The following is a 22,173-nucleotide window of genomic DNA, read 5'->3' as shown; positions in this document are numbered from 1 at the left end:
TCTGCAAACAGAATAGATTTTTGTTTGCTCAAATAAAATTATTCTTTGTGGAATGATCATTTTTATTCAAAATTAAATTATGTGTGGGCAAAAAAATAATCTGCACTCCCATCACATGCTCAGAATTCTGACGTAATTGTAAGGACACAGTCTACATGCTCCCAGTTTGTAACACAGGCTCTCTGTTACAGATTTATGAATTTATACATTTTGTCCTCAACACAAACACACCTGCAGATTTCAAGCTCGTGAGAGACAAGCAACTGCCTGTCTCTTTATATCTGTATTAGGGATGCATGTTATTTGATTTTTTTTGCCAATATCCAATATGCCGATATGTAACATCTCATTTGACCAATAACCGATACCAACATCAATATCCACACTTTTCTCTAATTTTAGTTTCTTCTGTAGTGGAACTAACATCATATTATGCATGCATGCTGTTATCATGATGGCCCACCAGCAGATGGAGACATTAAATACAATGCTTTTCAATGTATGTAATATTTATTCATTGTGCAAAATGAGAAAAAGTATGTTGGACGATTCTTATGGGTGTCATTTGTAACTGCAACAGTAACAGTAAAGCTGACCTTTGACCTTTTGGATATAAAATGTCATCACTTCATTATTTTATCGCATCAGACGTTTGTGTGAAGTTTTGTCATACTCAGCATAATAATTCTTGAGTAATGGCCAAAAACATATTTTGTGATGTTGCACTGACCTTGACCTTTGACCTTCAACCACAAAATCTGAATCAGTTAATTCTTTGGTCGAAGTGGATGTTTGTGTCAAATTTTTAAAAATTCCCTTATGGTGATCTCGCTCACAGAAATGAAGCAGATGCAAGGTCCCAGTGACCTTAACCTTTAACCTATGACCACCAAAAACTTACCAGTTCATTCTTGAGTCCAAGTGAGCATTCATGCAAAATTTAAAAAGAATTCCTGAAGTCATTCTTGAGATATCGCGTTTACAAGAACGGGACGGACAGACAACCCCAAAACATAATGCCTGTCACCGGCGGGAGGCGTAAAAAATACTAGATTGACAATTTTAAAAATCAAAAAATAATAGCCAGTTAAAGGCATGATAAACATGCACATATGTGCACATAATCAGGATGGTACCACGTCCACCTCATTTTGAGCCAGGAAAACCCTAAATGCATCATGAGACAGTTAATGAGCTCTTTGGGAAGGAGTGGTACCTGATCCTAACAGCACAGGGCAGCAGCTGGCTGCCCAGATGGGGCCAGACCCTCCCCTAGAGATCCAGCTGGAGCGTTCTGGATTGGCAGGGTAAAACGGGGGCATGTAAACAGCCATCCACACACACACACACACACACACACACACAGTTAAAAGCGAACAGCAGCAGTAATTGACTGCACCTGAGCACCACATCCCTCCTGAGAACAGCTAGCCCTCTTTTGCTGTTTCTATCTGTTCATCGATCTGTTTCCATCCAGCTCCAACTGATTAAATTTTCTCGGTTGTACTTTTACCTGCTTTCACCTCTTTTTCACATCTGTGAGTGTTTTACTCTTTCTCTGACGAACACACACTCACACACATACACATCATTCCATTGTTGCAGTGTAATCACCAACACTCTTTCATTGACACATTCCTGAGCAGCCCACCTGTTGGAGGATGAATGGTCCAGTGTGTGTGCAAAGTAACCCCCCTTCTCTATCTTACACATACACACACATACACACACACACACACACACACACACACACACACACACACACACCTTACCTCCATGGGTTTAGGTGGGAACCAACAGCATTAAACAGGGCTGTACTGGCCTCATGTCCAACCTTTCAACCTTGACCCACACTGGATCTACCCACATCATTCCTCTCTTTCACACAAACACACACATACATACACACACAAACATGCACAGTACACACAGCTTAACAGAGCTCCATTGTCACACATTTCACAGCAAGTCTCAGCCTGCCCCCACATACACACCCCACTCACTGGACACCCCCCTCTCTGCCATACAGTACAGAGCCAAGCCTCCCAGTCCGAACAGAAACACAACAATGAGTGTTCCCCATCTGCAGCAGGCAATGTGCTCCTGTCACTCCTGACCAGCCCCTGATGCACACACACACACACACACACACACACGCACACACACACTACCGCTGCCCACTATTAGGAGGGTAAGTGCTCGTTACAGGGACACTCCATCATTGTAAATGGGGAAGTCAATTAGTGATACTGCTTTTTCAGAGCAAATATCTTCACTGTGGATCGTACTGAACTTTCATTAGCAGATACCGGAAGCCAATGCAATCTGTCATCTCTACCTGATTATACTATTGTACCAAGTGGCAAAATGATGGGGACATTCTTAGTGTTTTTAACAAACTGTTCCTGCTGGACAGTAAATCCTTCCATTCACTACACCTGCGTATCCTGTGCAGGATTTCCTTCCCAGCATGCAGCGAGTGAGAGGCAGGGTAGCCAGTTTATCACAGCACCGCTAACGATTAAATAGACAAAACATTCTCACTAACATTAAAGTTTCCAACTGATCTAACCTAGAAGCTGCCTTACAACTGTATTTCCATGTTATACTGACATGATGTTAGAATTTTGTATCATTTGTCATAAGGCACATTTCCATCCACCTGTTTTTTTGTATATTTTTCAAATTGAGTATGAAGAAAACCTGAGTTTAAAAAATAGACTGAATAAAAATAATGGATGTAGCTACCGTGACTTCACAGCGTTGGTTCGTGGACTGCTGAAGCCTCAAGTTTGGCATTTTGGCCATCGCCATCTTGGATTTTTGGAACCAGAAGTGACCATATTTGAACTGGTGTTGGGCTTGCTTACTCTAAAAATGTAACACATTACTCATTGTTTGAAACTCTTTTCAAAAGTAATATATTTACTTTACTTTTTACTCCCTGCCAACAGTAACTTGTTAGACTACTCATTATATTATTCCAATACATCACACAAAACTGGAAAAAAACTGGAAAACTGCACTTTTTCCTAGTAATTACACTTCTCATGTGCACCTCTGTGTGTCAGGGAAATCTCTGATAAGTGCAGCTAAGGCTAGATAGTGTGCAAATGATATTTTTACCTGGGGGTCTTCTGTTGCCTTTGACCACTATTTTCTCAAAGATCTGTCTCACAGATCCAGAGTCAATCATGGAGAAAGGCAACATTTCATCCACCACACAAACCAGCCACAAACTTTACTAGTTCTTTGTCGCTTGTCGCATGCAGCTGTCCACAATTAAAATCCAGTTTTGGTTGTTTAGCCAATGCAGAGCTACCGCCATCCTCTGTGGCAGAGGAGGGCTCACCTTTGGTGGGGTGTGTATCCAGGAGCTCCTGTTTTTGTGCTGTCAGTCGTAGTGAGTGTTTCAGACAGTTTTTCGCAATGGAAGTCCATTAAACATTATTAATGCACAAATATTACATATCATTCCATTTTCAACTGCTTATCTGAGGCCAGGTTGCGGGGGCAGCAGGCTGAGCGAAGTACTCCAGACGTCCCTCTCCCCAGAAACGCTTTCCAGCTCCTCCTGGGGGATCCCGAGGCATTCCCAGGCCAAATGAGATATAATCCATCCAGCATATTCTGGGTGTGCCCCGTGGCCTCCCACCACTTGGATGTGCCTGGAACACCTCCCCGTGGCCTCCCACCACTTGGATGTGCCTGGAACACCTCTAACAGGTAGCACCCAGGAGGCATCCTGATCAGATGCCCGAACCACCACAACTGGCTTGTTTCGATGCAAAGGAGCCATGGCTCTGCTCTGGGATGTCCAAGCTCCTTATCCTATCGCGAAGGCTAAGCCCAGCCACTCTTCAGAGAAAACTCATTTTGGCCATGTCACAATCTCATGTTTCTGGTCATTACCCATAGCTTATGGCCATTGGTGAGGGATGGGACATAGATAAACCAGTAAATCAGAAGCTTTGCCTTTTGGCTCAGCTCTCTCTTCACAGTCCAGTGCAGCAGCCACATCAATGCAGACTCTGCGCCAAACCGCCAGTCCATCTCACACTCCATTCTACCCTCACTTATGAACAAAACCCCAACATATTTGAACTCCTTCACTTGGGGCCGTAACTCACTCCCCACCGAGAGGGACAATCTACCATTTTCCAGCAGAGAACCATGGCTCCAGACTTCGAGGTGCTGAATTTCATCACTATTGTTAATGTTAAAAAGTGGCTGCCACTGTCGGCAGCCAAAGGCAATGAATTAGTTGCAAATTCCTCAAAATGGTTAACAATGGCAACCTGGCAACCATCACTGTTGAGCCCTGAGATAACAATAAAAAATCACTGAAACTATAGTGATCACAGTTTCCCAGTATGCAACCTAACTGAGCAATCAGTCAGAATTAGCCAACTGCTTCAGCCCTCAGTTCTAATGTAACTGTTACAGCCATCAGACTAAATCATCTCATCCTCTCGTTCATTAGAATTTTTCTTTATCAGTGCTAATCAGGCACCATGCATTATGTGTGCTGGTACAGATACTCACTACATCTTTACTATCTTCATGTCTACTGTTACGTGGGTGACAATGAACTAAGACCCTCCTCTGTAGGGGTCAGTAACATTTCCTACAAGCAATCAATCAAGGATCAATGAAGGGAAAGTGCCATACAGGCTGACATTATTGGTAGGCCTACATGATGAGAATATTTGAAACAGCATTACTTAAACAAGTCTTTATAGAACAAACAGGCCTATTCTGAAAGCCAGTAATTGCTGTGAAAGAGAAATGCCACTGTTTTACTCATGTGATCACATGAAGTGAAACCAGCACAAACTAATTACCCCTTACTGCCTGAGCTAAGGGCAACATTTGGCAGCCTGGCACAGGACATATAAGGCAAGAGGAGCCTGCTCCACTGAACACACAGAATCTGATGGGGGGGCCTTAGATAACCCAGACATTTGGAAAAAGGCCTATTGGCAAAGTAGGATGACTATACTAATCATGAATTCATTAAAATTGCAGCTGATGGTCATTAACAGTGTGATGAGAAACTTGTTACATATTTGTTACTTTTTTTCTGCTTTGGCTGAGTCTAGGGCTGTCACTTCTTACAGGCCTTTTTCATGGAAGACATCTCGACATGTCAAAGCAGGAGAAGCACATGTACATGAAATTGTCTAAATTCCATTTAGGTGCTTCAGTTTCAGGGGCCTGATATTGTTCATTGTGACTCACAGTCACACTGTCATGACTTACTGGCATGACATGACACTTGAATAGAACAGAACCATTATCAATGTTGTTAGTACCTGTGCTTTTCCTATAATGACTAGTCAAAATGTCTGCTACAAACTATTAAAAAACAAATTAGCTTTGATTGTGGAAAAGCTCAATGATATGTGTGAATTCAAATTAGAGCTGAAATATTTTGTCAATTAGGCAATTGGTCGATCGACAGAAAATTTATCGACAACTACTTTGATGATCAGCCTCACTGTAGCATCAAATGATGCCTGAAAATAACCATAAGCTTCCACTTGTAACCAGAGAAAACAGTGGATTGCTCCCTCCGGATTAGGAGTAAATTGCTCAGGAGGAAGCTCAGCCAGTCTACAGGTTAATTTTGCTATTCTCCGGGTTTATTAATACTAGCATTACGCTGTACCACAGTAAGAACAAAGCTAATATGGTATTCATGCCACACTGGCTAGCTAGCCGCCACCGACACCATTCCGCACTGCATACCACCAAGATCCGGTGGGACCCAACTCCCAGCGCCACTCATTTCGCGATTATCACTGGTAACATCATCCTGACAGTTTGGAAACATGCCCAAAACCAACAGAAAATAAAAGGCAAGACATTAACATCACAAAACACTAAAATTTTACAACCTCTAAATGGATAGTGCTTCAAAGTGCAGTGTTGAAGCTCACTGAGTAAATGAAGCCTCAAGGTCTCTTTTTGTATTTCACATCATATTGGATTAGGCCTGTGTCTTAAAAATCAAGCGATTAGATTCTGATTAATGGGTGACACGGTGGTGTGGTTAACACTGTCGCCTCACAGCAAGAGGTTCTGTGCAGAGTTTGCATGTTCTCCCCGTGTCAGCGTGGGTTCTCTCCGGGTACTCCGGCTTCCTCCCACAGTCCAAAGACATGCAGACTGGGGACTAGGCTAATTGGTGACTCTAAATTGTCCGTAGGTGTGAGTGTGAGTATGAATGGTTGTCTGTCTCTACATGTCAGCCCTGCGATAGTCTGGCATCCTGTCGAGGGTGTACCCTGCCTCTCGCCCAACTGTCAGCTGGGAAATGGATGGATGGATAGTTTCCGATTAATAGGTGTGGGGCTGATAAAAGCAAAATTAACTGAAACTGACATCACTAATTCCAACCCTCACCTATGGTCATGAGCTTCGGGTACTGGCTAAAAGAGTGTGATCCTTTGGAGAGTTTTTGGATTCATCCAACTGGTAGGGGACCCCAGCTTTGACCCAGAACAAGAGGGATCAATAGTCTATCTCTTCTGGGTTGAGAACACCTCGGGATCCCCAGGAATTGGCCCCAGATAAGTAACAGAAGATGGATGGATGGATGGATAGATGGATGGATGGAAGTAACTAGAGAGGCTACTTTACATTTTTTGGGGAAAAAGGACCCAACATCTGTAAAACTGCTGCCTAATAACACACTAGCTATAAACTGATCTACTTTCTCTGTATTTGTTACATTTAGAGTATTTATTTCGATATGAAAATGTCCCAGATTGTGTCTTTAAATTAAAAATTCCACCACTGATGGCAGTTCTCACTAGTGTATAACCCATGACCCTGATGCTAGCTGGGCCATGACACAATTATCCCACAGTAATAAGCTGTGAACAATATGAAAACCACACAGAGAGTGGAGAGGAAAACTCAAACACTCCAAGAAAAGAACAATGTGCTGTGTGATGGCAGTGATCAAAGTGATGAGAGATGACACGAAAAAAAAAAGTCAGCATCAAGATTAGTAACAACCCTTATTAATATGTATGGTTAAATTCAATTTTCATGCTTGTCCTGATTGTTAAGAAGATATTTCTGAAGTACTGAGTCATACTTGAATGAATATTTCTCAGCTGAGAGACGACTAACGGCTACAATGTGCCTTCTGTCACTGGGTGTGCATATGTGGGCTGGCATATGGAAATACATGCATTCCAGCCCAATTTCTTATTGTCTCTCTGCCCACCCACCCGTATCTCATCTCTGCACTGGGGGGGTTGTAAAACTGTCACAGCAAAAATATGTGCTGCATTCCCTGAAATCATGGAGACATTATTCAGTTACTTGCAGAATGCAGCAGATGACATATGATCCACTGGTAGAGAAAAAAGGGTTGTTTTGGAGACATGAATTTGTTTAACTAACTGCAAGTTATTACATCCTGCAGCTGGATGTTTGCCTCTCTCTGCTTTCCAACAAAACGGTGCACTTGAAGTCATCACTTATTCATGGTTTAACATTATGAGGCTGAATAGCCTGCAGCTTGCACTTTTGTTTCAAGCTGGGGAATCTGACAAGTTGCATAAGACATGGACAAGTGCATGAGAACATCTCCAAAAACACAGTCCCGAGACCTGCAGGGTGTGTTTCTGGGGGAGACGGTGCATGCTGTCGCTGAGTTAAATGAGTACTGGGATGCAATGGGAGTGTGAAAACTTACTTTAATAACTGCCAATTGTCCTATGAGTGTGATGCAAATATGGACCATGACGGTTAAATGAAATAAAAAAATGTAGTGTCCTACTTAAGTTCAGTAAAGGCTTTGTGAAATGCTTTCAGGTTGTTTGCGTTAGGCAGAAATGCTCTCACTCAACACTAACTCGCTTTTGACACGCTAAAACAACACACGCTTTAGCTAAAGTGAAGATTAAGTTAGCACCTTGAAGATACGTTAAGCTTTATGTAGGGTTGTTGGCACTACAGGAAAAATGCAATTTACAAGGGAAACACACACACACACAAAATAAAAACGAAATAAAACGGAAAATATTGTCATTCATGACTGAGAGAGGAGAAAACACAGTCTGTTATATTCAGTAACGTTATATTCAGTTTGGACTTACTTCAGTGTCTGTGTGAGGTGGAATTCCAACAAGGCAAAAAGTAACTCCATTCATTGGGTTCTCAGCGTCTGGTGTGTGTAAAGCCAACAAAGAAATGGTTTCAAACTACTCTGCTGTCAACATTGTGGACAGTCCTGTCGGTGATAGCGGCTTCTGTCCGGACTGAACGGTCCTCCTCTGCCTCTCTCTACAACGTAAACAGTCCCGCTACGAGCAGCGTCATGCGGCCATATTCAGACACAATAGCACCGGAAATAAGCCAAATTGAACTTCAAAATAAAAGCGTAAAAGAGTTCGCATTTAGATTGAAGGAACTCCAGTCCAGCATAACTCCAAACTGACTTTGTCAGACCTAAAAAAGGATCAAGTTTTTAACATTGGGTCCTAAATATAAAATACCTTGAACAAATAAATGACTTGTACTGTAGTCTAAATAAATACCACTTTTCAAGCTGAAGCACAAAGTGTTTTTCAGATGAAAAGATTTACCAAATTAAAAAAAAACACACACATCAGAAAAACGTAATTTTAAATCCCCCCCCCCGGATATTTGTATAACATTATTAACATTATTGCCTCACAGCAAGATGGTTTCGGGGTCAAACCCAGGGTGAGGGGTTCGAAGCCTGGGGTGGGGGTACTCCAGCTTCCTCTCACCATCCAAAGACATGCATGTTAGGTTAACTGGTTACTCTAAATTGGCCATATGTGTGAATGTGAGTGTAAATGGCTGTCTGTCTCTATGTGTCAGCAGTGCCTTAGTCTGGTGACCTGCCTCTTGCCCAATGTCAGCTGGGTAAGCCCTTATGGAAAATGAATGAATGAATTACTCTGCTTGGGAAAAAACATCCAGGGGAGAAGTGGAGGGATGTGTACCTCATAAGAATATTAAAGATAGCTGATGAAGAAATGGAACAACTTACATACAACATTAAAGGAAAGGGGGTATTTGCCAGAAACTGGTGGTCCAAATGGAAGACTAACAATGTGACAGATAATTAGTAGCCAAAAGAGGAAGCACAATGTATGCATAAAACATGAAAGTGAAAGAAAGACAATATTGTCAAAATAATAACAATAATTATTTTGTGTAATTTATTTTTATCAATCAATCAATTAATCAATCAATTTTATTTATAAGCCCAATATCACAAATCACAATTTGCCTCTCAGGGCTTTACAGCATACGACATCCTGTTTTTAAGGCCAATGTCACCATGACGTCAGTTTATTAGCTGGAGGCAAAACACGACTCGCCACCATAGGGCTGTAAGCAAGACAGGCGTCTTAAAATGTGGTCTTGTGTTATTGGGGGCCAGAATAGAAGGAGTCATGGCTCAAAACTTAAATTTTATCACATACCAGTCGCCACTGCCTGTCAACAAAAGCAAGGACAACTATAGTTAAATGCAACAAGCTCAAAGGACTGGATGGAGGCAATCGCATGTGCAGCACACTTCATATTAGGTTAGGGAAAATGTATTTACTGTTGTAGAATAACGTTATGTGTATTAAAGGTTATCATTAAGGGTATTATGTCCACCTAATCAGAAATTGGAGAGGTATTAAGAGGAATATTGGATTTCTCTGTAACTCTAACTTTTCAGTGCATTAGCTAACACTAGCTTCAATAGCAAAATAAATCGGAGGAAACTGTTCAAATGTCGTCACACATTCACTCTGCTTGGTGCTCTGCTGCTTCAACTCCCCAGACAGAGTGACCACAGTGCGCTCTGTCACTCTGAGAGTGCATTTCTCTGGATAACTGAACGGTACGAACACTCCAAATTCACAAATGGTCGAGTTTGTGCCAGAGTGAGTATTTCTGAATGCACCACTCACATCATCTTCCTCCTTTATCTACAACAAGCCAAAAGAATTCGCTAGCTAGCTTTAGCTAATGTCTGGAGAATTGTTTTGCCTCCAGCTATGCTCCGCCCACCAAATAACATCACACTGTGTACTAATGGTAAAAGGGTCTATAGCCTAGTGAGTAGCTTACATGGAACTTGTACAGTAGACAAATAAACTCACCAAAATATGATTTGAGGAATTATAAAGAATATAAAAATCCAGAAAGCATTTTCTTTCAAAACATATTTGCTTTAAATGTTTTGTTGCTGTTGTTGTTGTTGTTGACGATGATGATTTTGGGCAACACATTCTCACTCCAACCTTGTCACATATTGACGTTTGGTCACGGACCCTGGGTGCGTTGGTTGTTGACACTCTGGGACAAGTTCTGCTTGTTACATGCATTGTCTTCATGACGTTAAGCTATAATGGTAGTTGGCTGCATATCATGCTGATGTTTAAGGACTCCTTTTTTTGTTGATTTCTGATGCCGCAAGTCGTAAGTCACTGCCCAAGCACCGGATTTCGATGACTTCAGAGTGAGACAGGGCTCTTTTGGGAGACAGGCTTGTCACTCCATCACACAGAGGCGCAGCATACTGGAGCCTATCAGTTAGTTCTCATTACATGACACCTATGGCATTAATAAACACATCATTGGAGGTGCATAAAGAGTCAGTCTGTTAACATAAACACTTTTCCTCTATTTTAGAAAGTAAGTCTAAGTTATTTAAAATATTTACCATGGAGTTCCTGTCTTGTCTCAGCAAAAACAGAAAGCTTCAGATCTTGTTCATGCTGTTAGTCACCCTCTGCCTCCTGTTTCAGTACAATGCTTTGGAACTGGCAGTTTCATGTATTACAACTCACACTGTGAAATGGCATTATTTTGAAAACTGAGCATGCTAATTTTGCATCTGAGCCATGTGAGTTTGTAAAGTGACCTATCTGGAAAAGGAAATAGATAGTCTTGAAACAGGTAAAAAGGACAGTTATTCTTTTAAAATGGGTGGCATTGCCCTTTACCATGAAGTAGTGGCCTACGTATTCTTTTGAGAACTTTTGAGATCATGAAACCACCCCAAAATCAGTTTACTGAATTGAAGCATGCAGGGTTATTCTTCACATTTGTTTTGATAAAAAAAAAAAAAAAAAAACATTTGCAAGATTTTCTCCATGGCTTTCAGCCCCATCTCATGGCCATCATCACAGGATGGAGGAACTGAGCAAAGTCCTTCTGCTGATGAAGGCCATGAGGTGACTTAAAGTGTGTATGATTTAGGGGGATATATTGGGAGAATATAATGCACATTACTGTGTTTTCATTAGTTTATAATCACCTAAAACTAAGAACTGTTGTCTTTTTCTTATCTTAGAATGATCCCTTTATATTAACATACTGAGTGGGTCCTCTAGCCCTGAACGGACAAACCATCACTGGCTCTAGATAGGGTCATTAGATTTTTGCATCACCCCCCTGTAGTTCTCCTACACGCTTGGCACACAGAGGAAGATGAACTTCTGCAACCTCACCACTAGATGCCACTAAATCCTACACAGTGGACCTTTAAGGCTCTGGGAGACAGTCATTTTTATCAAAAAACGGAGATGTCTTAACAAACCATACTGGGGAATTTTGCATACACTAATGCTGACCATTTATTACATGGGAGAAAAAGACTGTACTCAGAGACAATATCAGGCCATTCACCAAAATGTTGGCATTGTATGTTTTTACAAACCATGGGTATGTTACATTTGTACACTTCATATACATATCATATCAACATTTCTAAAGTGACGTAGTTCAGATTACATGTATACGAGTGGAGTTTATCATCAGAGGGCAGAAGGGGAGGGTGGATGTTGTGACACCTTGATTTAAGGATGGCCAGACAGCAGCAGACCACTGTTTAGACCAACAAAGAACTTGCAGCTGCATCTCAGCCTCTGCTGGATGGAGACATGATCTGTTTGGAGACCAATAACAATGAAAACAAATGTGGATATTTAAATTAAAAAAACATCAGTTAACATCACTTGACGTGTGCATTTTTATCTGGTGGATGGATTTCTCAGTAAAAGTTAAGTTAAAGTGTGATTTGCCACGCACGTCCCATTGACTCCTGCCACCAAAGTCTGACTCCTCAAACACTGTCATCGTGACTGTTCCTTCTTTCATCTTTTACTCGTCCTGTCATAAAGATCTCGACTCCAAACTGAACATAAAGCTCCTGCACACTCATGCTCCAGTCACACATGCATGTCGTGCTTCAAGTCACTGTTGACTTATGCATTCAGTAAACATTCCAAATAAATTCATTTTGTGACTTGGTAGATTTGTGCGTAAAAAAAAAAAAAGCTTTCTTAATTATGTTGATTTACAAAATGTAATTTAGCTGGCATTACATTACTCAAAAATATTATTTGCTATTATAAATTGGTGGTATATAAACATAATTTCTAGGACACAGGTTTGAATGCTTATGTACAAGGTAGGCACACACAACATGGTCAAAGGAAAAGATCATGGTCTGAATGTAGGAAAAGTCTCCAGTAGCTTGAAAGACGGGAGACATTGTGTTTACTATATTAATGTGTCACCAAAACCACATTTTTTTCCAAATATTGCACAATTTGTTGCAAAAAAACAACACTAAATTAAACTAAAACTAAAATTAAACTTAATTTAGTTAGGCTATCATTGTGGTTCTCATACAAATATGAATACAGGTGGTGGGCATGAAATGGGTTAAAATTACGTGCTGGCAACACAAAAACAATACCAGTGCAAAGTCAATGATATCTTCAGATTGTGAATATTTTGTGAATTTGCAGATAACATTATTACAGATGTGTCTTTATTATGTAGGAAAAAACAGCCCAGTCACCAAAAATAAATGCATATATTTTCCTGCAAACCACAGATACAGTGGCATGGTGAAAATTTGGTTTACTGTGAGTAGTTAGGTAAGATAAACTGATCTCCAAAAGGAATGAATTCAAGGATGACACATTTCTTCAATATATTAAGCAAGATTGCTTTTTAATTTCAATCTTTTACAGAAAAGGGCCTGAAGCAAAAGTTTGGGCACCCTGTATGGTCAGTACTTCGTAGCACAGCTTCTAAACACTGTTTGTAATCAGCTGAGAGTCTTTCAATTCATGTCTGGGGGATTTGTAACCATTCTTCCTGCAAAAGGCCTCTAGTTCTGTGAGATTCTTGGGCTTATCTTTGCTCATTGCATCCAAAAAGTTCTACTCTAATTTCATCAGTACATTTTTGTTTCTAAAAACCATCAGGCTTGTTTAGATGTTCCTTTTTTTGCAGTCAGACAGGGAGTTTTGATTTGCCTTTCTAGCTATCCTACCAGCAGCTTTCAGAAAGTTTTCTTGGTCTTCCAGGCCTCAACTTGACCCCCACAGTTCCTGTGAACTGCCATTTCTTAATTACATTACAAACAGAGGAAACAGCTACCTGAAAACACTTTGCTATCTTTTTATAGCCTTCTCCTGCTTTGTGGACATCAGTCATTTTAGTTTTCAGAATGCTAAGCAGCTGTTTAGAGGATCACCTGGCCTTTCCTAATATAATGACAAGATATAGTCCTAACAAGTTAATTATGGTCTGAGACCCTGGTAAAATTTGCCTAAGAGCTCAATGTCCTAGGGTGCCAAAAATTTTGCATGGAGCTCCTTTCATTTTATCAATACACTAATTTTGCTTAAAATGTTGATGTTTCATCTTTAACTTAATGCCTTTTGGAGATCAGTTTATTCTCTATTCACTTAACTATTCACAGTTAATGTAAAGTTTGCTCAGGGGGGCCCAAAGTTTTTCGCGCCACTGTACGTTACGTTGTTTATACGTATCACATCAAAATTTCTAAAGCGATGTAGCTCAGATTAGATGTATAGGAGCGCAGTTTCCCATTAGGAGGAGGAGATAATGAATAGTACAACACCTAGGCAAGATGGTCATGTTTGCCGGCAGAAATGTTTTTATTTCAATTCAAATTATAATCTTTTTCTCAAACTTGCTCTTGACAGCAGATGGCTGTAAAGCAGGCTGCCCAGTAGCACACTATTACTATTACTATTTGAGACCAACAAACAACAAAAGCGAGTGATTGTGGTGACAAAAGCAAATATTTTTATGGTGAACATTAGTAAATTTCTAGCCATATTTCTTGCAACCTATCAGAGTGCTTGTCAGTTGACCTTTCTTTATTATCTGTTGACCTCTCTCTTCAGTACATGTACATATGTCCAATTTGATTGTTTGCTGTATGTATCAACATCTGGTTTATTTTTTTTTATATTTTTTTAACTCAGCTATATTCCATTACATTTTGTCAGTCTGTCTTTCTATCTGACTGTGTGCTGTGTTAGGGAATTTAATGGGAGAATTGTCATGCCTGAAGGAGTGTGTGTGTGTGTGTGTGTGTGTGTGTGTGTGTGTGTGTGTGTGCACGCTCATGGTCAGTGGAGCGAGAGACACAGCCCCAATGCTGATGCTGGCCGACAGTGCCCTCAGGACAGAAAGAAGAGCATGCGCAAACATGTACATATATTCACACACACACACACATGCACGCACGCACGCACACACACACACACACACACACACACACACACACACACACACACACACACACACACTGAGTCATTACGTAATAGTAGGGCATAGACTCATGGGGGAAAAGGGGAGAGAGAGGAGCTGAGAGTAGATGTACACTCTCACACACCCTCTACTGGCCTTGCTCTGCTCTCACAGACACACACATAACACACACATAGAGGCACACACAGTCTTTTCTGGGAATTTTGACTTATCACCATCACCCCATCACGCAGCCTTTCTGTACGCTGATGTGGACAAACCATCCTGTGTGTACTTGATGACAGATGACAGAAGATGATGATTTGCAGAATAAATAAACGAGTGTCACTGAGAACTTAGTGTCACCATTCCTGAAAAAATCACTGCAGATTGTTTTTTTCCAAGATTAATTTCTTTCCTGCTCTCTTACATCACTTTGACATGTACCATGGAACACAGGAGGACAGTTCAATCCGTTATGTAAGCACGGGTCCCTTTTACATGATCTGACATCATGACGTCAGACAGGGACTTTGGATGCTTTTCCTGTTTGCTGCATGCTCGGAGCTGAAGTTTGGTGTAATTCTTTATCGCGCTTTGCAAGAAGTGACTTACTCACAATGTGATATTGTTACAGGAAGAAGCCACTATCATTCAGAGAGTTATATGGGTGACTAATATTGGGGTTTTTAAAGGTAAAATAATATTTTTAAAAATTCAGCTTTCTATAGCCAGTATGTTGGGTTAGTATTGTAGCTGAAGAAACTCTGTTCTCTATCATGGGACCCAAAAACAGATTAAACTATTTGAAGTAGAGGACCTACAACTGTATAACAAAAAATAACACATAACTTCCATTACAAGCTTTATGTTCGAAATCTTATCATTGCACCATTAGTCTGACAGCATACAGGCAATTAATGGACTGTATAGTTTAGGCCTATCATCATTTAAAATTCTATATATTGGGGCTTCATTTCTAACCTTGGTAAATTAGAAACAACAGTACAGGTGACACAGCCCAGTCCAACCCAGTCACCAGAATAAACGTTAACATTGTATGCTTCTGCGAAACATTTGTGCGTTGCAGTTAACGTTATGTTTCAGGCTGTTCTCATGCAATGTTTTTACATTTCCTGAGAAAAGTAACACACCAAAATTTGTACAGATCCCACATAATGTTGAGCCAGTAATTTGTGCATAACCAACGTGATTTGGAAGGCTGCAACGACGTGACAAATGGGCTGATGGGAGTTAAAGAAGGAAGCTGTCCCAGTGGTCCAGTTGTTCAGAACTGCGTGATCTTTAATTCATTTTACAGTACATCTTTACCAGGTTTCTTTTCCTAAACCTAACCACAGTAGCATTACTTGCCTAAACCTAACCTCCGTAACTTAACGTTAATTGTGTAACTTCACATTAAGGGCGTAACGTCATTCATGGGGCACTTATTCATAGCATATCATGTGAACAGTTGTGTGTGCATGTTCCTAGCATATCATACAAACCTTTGTACTGTATGATCATATAGTGCAGGGTTTTGGAGGCACAATCACAGCTGGCAATATGACCAAAATCTCTTTAAAAAAACACCAGTTTTGTTGTTTGTTTGTCTTGAACAGTGGTCTGCAGTTTGGCACCTGCCTCACCAAGGTAATAATAATTTTAATATATATGCATATATTAGCAAATGTAATCATAAATAAACTTAATGAATTGGAGTTATTACTAATAATAATATAGTGTATGAATGTGTCACATGACCCTTGTCTGACAGGAATTTTATGTCAGGTTAACACACATTTTTTGTTGTTTTAGCATTTAATTCTGTCATATGAGCAGAGACAGATGACAGCTCATATAGCTTAATGTGATGGGAGCTACATCTTGGCTTTTAGGTGTCTTCCCCCTGTTTTTACATACTGCCTTTGTTTAGGAGCTCCTGCTGAGTTGGTGCCATGTTTGTCTTTTTTTTAAATTCAGATATAACCCCAGACGAAAGGATTGGGGATTAATTGGAAATACTGTATCTGATCTTCCATCAGAGGAGATTAACAGCAGTTGTTGATGCCAAAACATCACTAAACAAAGGGTTTCCAAAATGTTCTTACACCAAGAATCAGCGATCAGGACGCAGCGACCCTGAGGTCTTTATCCTAACTGTGCTCCAATAAAAACAAGGCTGCTGAGGATTTACTCTAGACATTGTGTTGGAAAGTGATGATTGTCAGGATGTGAAGGGAGGAGGGTGACCTGTGTGTGTGTGTGTGTGTGTGTGTGTGTGTGTGTGTGTGTGTGTGTGTGTGGGTGGGGGGGTTGCTGTGGAGGCACTAATCTGGCCTTGTTCTGAAAAGAGTTTCGTCCTCGCTGCAGGGGGTCTTTGGAAATCCAACATTCACATCCGCCCATCATCCGCCGGTGCTCTCCTCATGTACCCTGTGACCTCCTTGATACCCCCCCCCCCCTTAACCCTCCGTCCTTTTACAAATTACAAAAGTCTTTTCAGTCTATAATTTTGAAAATGTAGCTGCAGTACATATTGTCATCATTACATACTTACATACTTATATATGTTCACTCTTACCTATCCTTATAAATAAATGACAAAACTGTTAGTGACAGAGAGAAATGACCAAGGGGATTACCTGTAAAGTAACATAACATGTAACATGATATAGTATAAACTGTTCATATGGTTTATGAAGTATGATATGATTGCTTTTGCTTTTTGCACTCTAGTCAATTGTAAACCCATAAAGTCCCATTGATGCTTGTTGGAAATGTTTCCATAAAATATGAAGGCTTGTGTTCTCATTCCTATGTTATCAAATTTTGATGCTTGGTCATACCCTTTGGCGTCTGATAGCGATACACAGGGCAGTCTTTTGCGTAAATATGTGTTGCACCCCTGAAACAAATTGCAACATGCATTTTATGTTGTGAAACAGTCACAGTTAGTTTTCAGACAACCAAACTACTGGGTTAGAATTAGAAAAAAGTTAAGTATGTTTATTACGTAACCTATCTTTACATTAAAACAACAGTGACAGGGTGTCCGGCGGCTTGGTGGGTGGAGCAGGCGTCCCATATGCAAAGGTAATGTCCTTGCCACAGTAGCCGCAGGCTCAATTCCAGCTCCTTGTTGCATGTCATGCTCTCTCTCTCTCTCTTTTTCTCTCCCTCTCTCTCTCCCTATTCAAAAAACAGTGACTTTGATTTCATATGGGGCAAGACATGTGTTTTCCTGGGTGAGAGTCCTGTTTTTGTTTGACCCATCCACCTCCTCTCTCTCCCACCCTATGTGAAATTTCTCGCTCCTTACACTATGACAGTTGCTCTTAGTGTCAAGTATTGCCCCAGATGAGTTTATATTGGGGTTAGTTGGAAGTCCAGTGCGTCTTATAAAGACGCAAAAGGGTGCCACTGGCGTTGCTGTCATATGCTGAGGAAGCGAGACAAAGTGTTGGTATTTGATGACCACGGAATGAGAATGGGCTGCCCAAGCTGTAAAACCCTCATGTTGCTAATTAAAAACCACTTTCTATGAATGCAACTCAGTCATCAGAATTATTTGTTGGCATTCTACACTTATGCAAACCATGGATATGTTACATTTATGTTTCACACGTATTAGATCAGATTGCATGTATATGAGCTGAGGACAAACGAAAGCCGGTATTTTTTAATGAGAGCTCAGGACATGTCCAGCTTTGTTTGTAGCAACCAAATTGGGTACTTTTATCCAAAACATGAGACTTTCTTAACTCTAAGCACTGTCCTAACATAAAATTGAAAATTGTCATATAAAGAGATGGAAAGTTTCTACATTATCACCCACATATGAAATGTACAAATGTAACATATCTGTGGTTTGCAGAAACCTACAATGCCGACATTTATTCTGGCAAGTGGGTTGTTGCATGAAAGAAAAGCACTGTAAGTAACAGAAAATAAAAAAATCGGATAAAAATAAGCTTGCAATCTTATTTTGACATTAAAGTCTTTTATGTGGCCTGGCATGGCAACAGAGAGACTGTGTGTGTGTGTGTGTGTGTGTGTGTGTGTGTGTGTGTGTGTGTGTGTGTGTGTGTGTGTGTGTTCGTTAGGCTGGGGTGGGGGAAACACCCATCTGTCTATTTACAGCGGCATGGGGAGATTTCGCTAAATATCTAATCCATCTAATCCTCCTCACTGAAGCCACAGATAGAGGTAGTGGTACACAGTGTGACCACTAGAGGGCGATCTGACTGTTAACTGATGAAATGGAAAGAAGTTTTTACTCACAAAAAGGATGAATTAAGTAAACATGTTGGTAAGACTTGGGATACAAGTGGTGGATGAACAGACAATGCAAAGATATTATAGATTTTATGTAAACATACACATTTATGTACACACACACACACACACACACACGCACACACACACGCACGCACGCATACACACACTGCTCCCCTACATGCATGTGATTGCACATGACATCTACAGCATCAGTGGTCCAGTGATGTAGGAACTTTGCTGCAGAGATGGAATGTCCTGACTTAATCACACATGTATATTGCTGATTGAATTAGAGCTCTGTGGCTTCAGAGAGAGGCTGTACTTTACAGAACTATCACCTTGCATCACTGTCACCCGCCTGCAGCCATAGCATGATCACACACTTAAATCTCGGGACTTCATGTACTCAATAGAGTTGGGCACAGAAGTTTCAACAAAGTTCAAAATGTCAAGTTGTCAAAATACTCTGAATCCGAGTGTCCCATCTCCTACCACACTCTATTAAATCTTTCCTCATGGGAAGTGACACATAATATGTTAAACCAGAATTACCACTTCATGGTTGTATTTCTCCGTGAACAATACAAGTTGCAGTTCACATCCTTGTCTGTAAAAACATGGATGCATCACACATCTTCCCCGGGACAGCACAGAAAATCTATAAAATCAGTACAGTTTCAAGGTGGACACCCAAGATTAGTGTCACCAATTCAGTCTCTGACCAAATGTCTCCCCGTCTGCTCCTGAAATATGATGTTGAATAATGATTTTTGTGATCGTTTCATGTGATTCACATTGGGTTTCTTTGCAAGGAAATGTGCTCTATAAATAAAGTTGCCTTGCCTAATGGCCAGAAAAGGGATTTTGGTAAACATTATGATGTTGCAGTGAGGCTGATCGTTGACCTTTTGAATATAAAATGCAATTACTTTATCGTTGTATCATCTTAGACATATGTGTGAAGTTTTTGTCATATTTAGTATATGAATTCTCGAGTTATGACTAAAAACATATGAGGTCACAGTGACCTTGACCTTTAACCGCCAAATTCTGATCAGTTCGTTCATGTGTCCAAGTGGACTTTTGTACCAAATTTTAGGAAACTCCCTTAAGTCCTTTTAAAGATATTGACTTCACGAGAATGAGACGGATGCAAGGTCACAGTGACCCTGCCCTTTGGCCAGCAAATTATAATCAGTTCAGTTCCACATTGCATGAAGGTGGATGTTTGTGCCAAATTTGAAGAAATTCTCTTAAGGTGTTCTTAAGATATCGCATTCACAAGAATTGGCACAGATGGACAGATAGACAACCCCAAAACATAATGCCTCCATCAATAGCCATCACCAGCACGGAGACATAAAAAGAAACCCAATCTGTCCTTTAACCAACAGTAAGTAAACATTCTGCCTAGTGGTATATTATATTTGACATCCTGCTGAAGGGCATCTGGGTATTTAAAGTTGCACTGATCAACATTTTTATATTAACAATGGATCAATGACTGTGTAATTTGCAATGTGATGCTTATAGTGTTAAACCTACAAAGAATTATCACCAACTCGGGGTTATTCTTCCACATTTCCGGCCCACAACTTTACTGTGTAGTTAACTCTCACTGCTCTTATCACCTCTGATAAAGCCACTGTACACCACCTGCTCAGCACTAATCTTTTACTGATTGCCATATGTTTTTAATGTTTCCTTATTAACTATTTAACTACTGATTGTTGGACTCTATCCATTTAGTTATCCAAGTAGTTGAAACACCCCCAACTCGTCAAATACAGCAGCTTGATCAGCTTACATTCTCTGTGCCTCTCTAGTGTCAGTTTTGGACGCTCTGGGACGGTGTGTCAATTTCCGCTACTTACATGCATAGTGTCTTTTGTATTATTAGATCTGGATACCAGATCCAAAGATGGTGCCTATTCAGTCCAGTAAAAACTGCCTGTCAGGTGCATGCGCCAAAAAAACTTTGAGCCTCTAGGTTTACTTCCGCAATATGTGCAGTAGTGTTCCTTCTGCTGGCGCTGTTCCCGCTTGGCTCACTGTGATGTCATCCCAGACTTTTTAAATTGCTTTTCTCAGCTTGAGAAAAATTTAACAAATATAAAAACTCCATGGATCAAAAATTCATAATAGAAAGAGTCATAATTGATCTTGTTTACTGTTTGAGGTGTTAATAGTTTTACAGGCGTCTCTTTTATAATTGTGGTCTATGAAGAAAATGCTTTTTGGGCCTCAGGATATTTTTTTGCTGAAATACTGCAAGTAGCCACTGGGAAAATTGGAAGCAAGGCCGAGTGGCTTTCTCGAGTCTTTTCAAAATAAACTTCTGTGTCCATATAAAATGTATGTTTTATCACGAAAACTATTTTAGGTTCAGGCAACAAAACGACTTGGTTAGGTTCAGCCAAAAGATCATGGTTTGGGTTAAAATAAGTGTTTGTTACGTAATTTCACTTAGTAAGTTAACAAGTATGTCACGTGATGTATGTGATGTCACGTATGTCACGATGTTAATAAGGTTATGTAGTTAAAAATCTCTCAAAGCTGGCTTTTGGCTTCACAAGGGATACAAACACTCCTGGGTGAAAGTCCTATGTTTGTTTTACCCATTCATCTGCTGACTTAGTCCAACTTCTCACGCTCTATGCAACATCATTGCTACAGATGGGTTGACATTGGAATTAGTTGAAAGCATGGTGCATCTCATAAAAATGCTACAGGTTGCCTTGTGCACCCCTTAAAGTCATCATTCGTTTATGTTACTTACTTTTTTGTGTTCTTTGTTTTTAGTTTTGCATGTAATACTTTGTTTTCTTATTTTTCAGTATTTAGCTTATCTTCAAGCACATTATGCTCAAAAAAATGTAACTTAAATTAAAAAACTAAATTAAAATAAGAGTGTCCTTCTGTATTGTGCATTTTCATTATGCATCTTCCCAGCATGAAACTTTGCTCCTTTGCTTTCTACTCTCTACAGATATTTAAGTGCTAATGGCAATTTGTCTCTTTTGGTAATTCAAATTTAATAGAAAAAGTGTTAAAGACAATGAATGAAAATTTATGAATGAAGTCTTCATCTCAAACAGACACCTGGCCGTCAGAGGAGCAGTGAAGCCCCCTTCATTTCATTCGTAGGAAGAATATATTTAATCCCCACAAAGAGCACATGTCAATCTCACAAAGCACAGGCCCACATACCATTACACAACAGAGTTAATCTGCTGGATTTAAACCCCACCAGTACTTGCCACGCTCGCCAGCTCATACGTACGCCCTCACACCACACAGGCATACACACACAAATAA

General features: G+C 40.3%; 1 protein-coding gene across 2 annotated transcripts in view; it reads right to left on the bottom strand.

Annotated features, from left to right (window-relative positions):
• The window catches only part of LOC125880955 (rho GTPase-activating protein 23-like), a 93,445-nt gene that overhangs the window by 53,459 nt on the left and 17,813 nt on the right, over positions 1–22,173 (bottom strand). The window contains exon 1 of one of the 2 annotated variants that reach the window (XM_049563813.1): positions 8,118–8,350. The exons of the other annotated variant lie outside the window; for it this stretch is intronic. Within the exon in view, the coding sequence (XP_049419770.1) occupies positions 8,118–8,171 (54 nt within the window). The 5' untranslated portion in view covers positions 8,172–8,350. Of the gene's footprint in view, positions 1–8,117; positions 8,351–22,173 lie in introns of those variants that run through there. 2 annotated transcript variants of the gene reach the window in all.

The sequence above is a fragment of the Epinephelus fuscoguttatus genome, linkage group LG20 (genome assembly GCF_011397635.1).
Source record: "Epinephelus fuscoguttatus linkage group LG20, E.fuscoguttatus.final_Chr_v1".
Classification (NCBI taxonomy): Eukaryota; Metazoa; Chordata; class Actinopteri; order Perciformes; family Serranidae; genus Epinephelus; species Epinephelus fuscoguttatus.
This window is presented reverse-complemented; position numbering and strand designations above follow the sequence as displayed.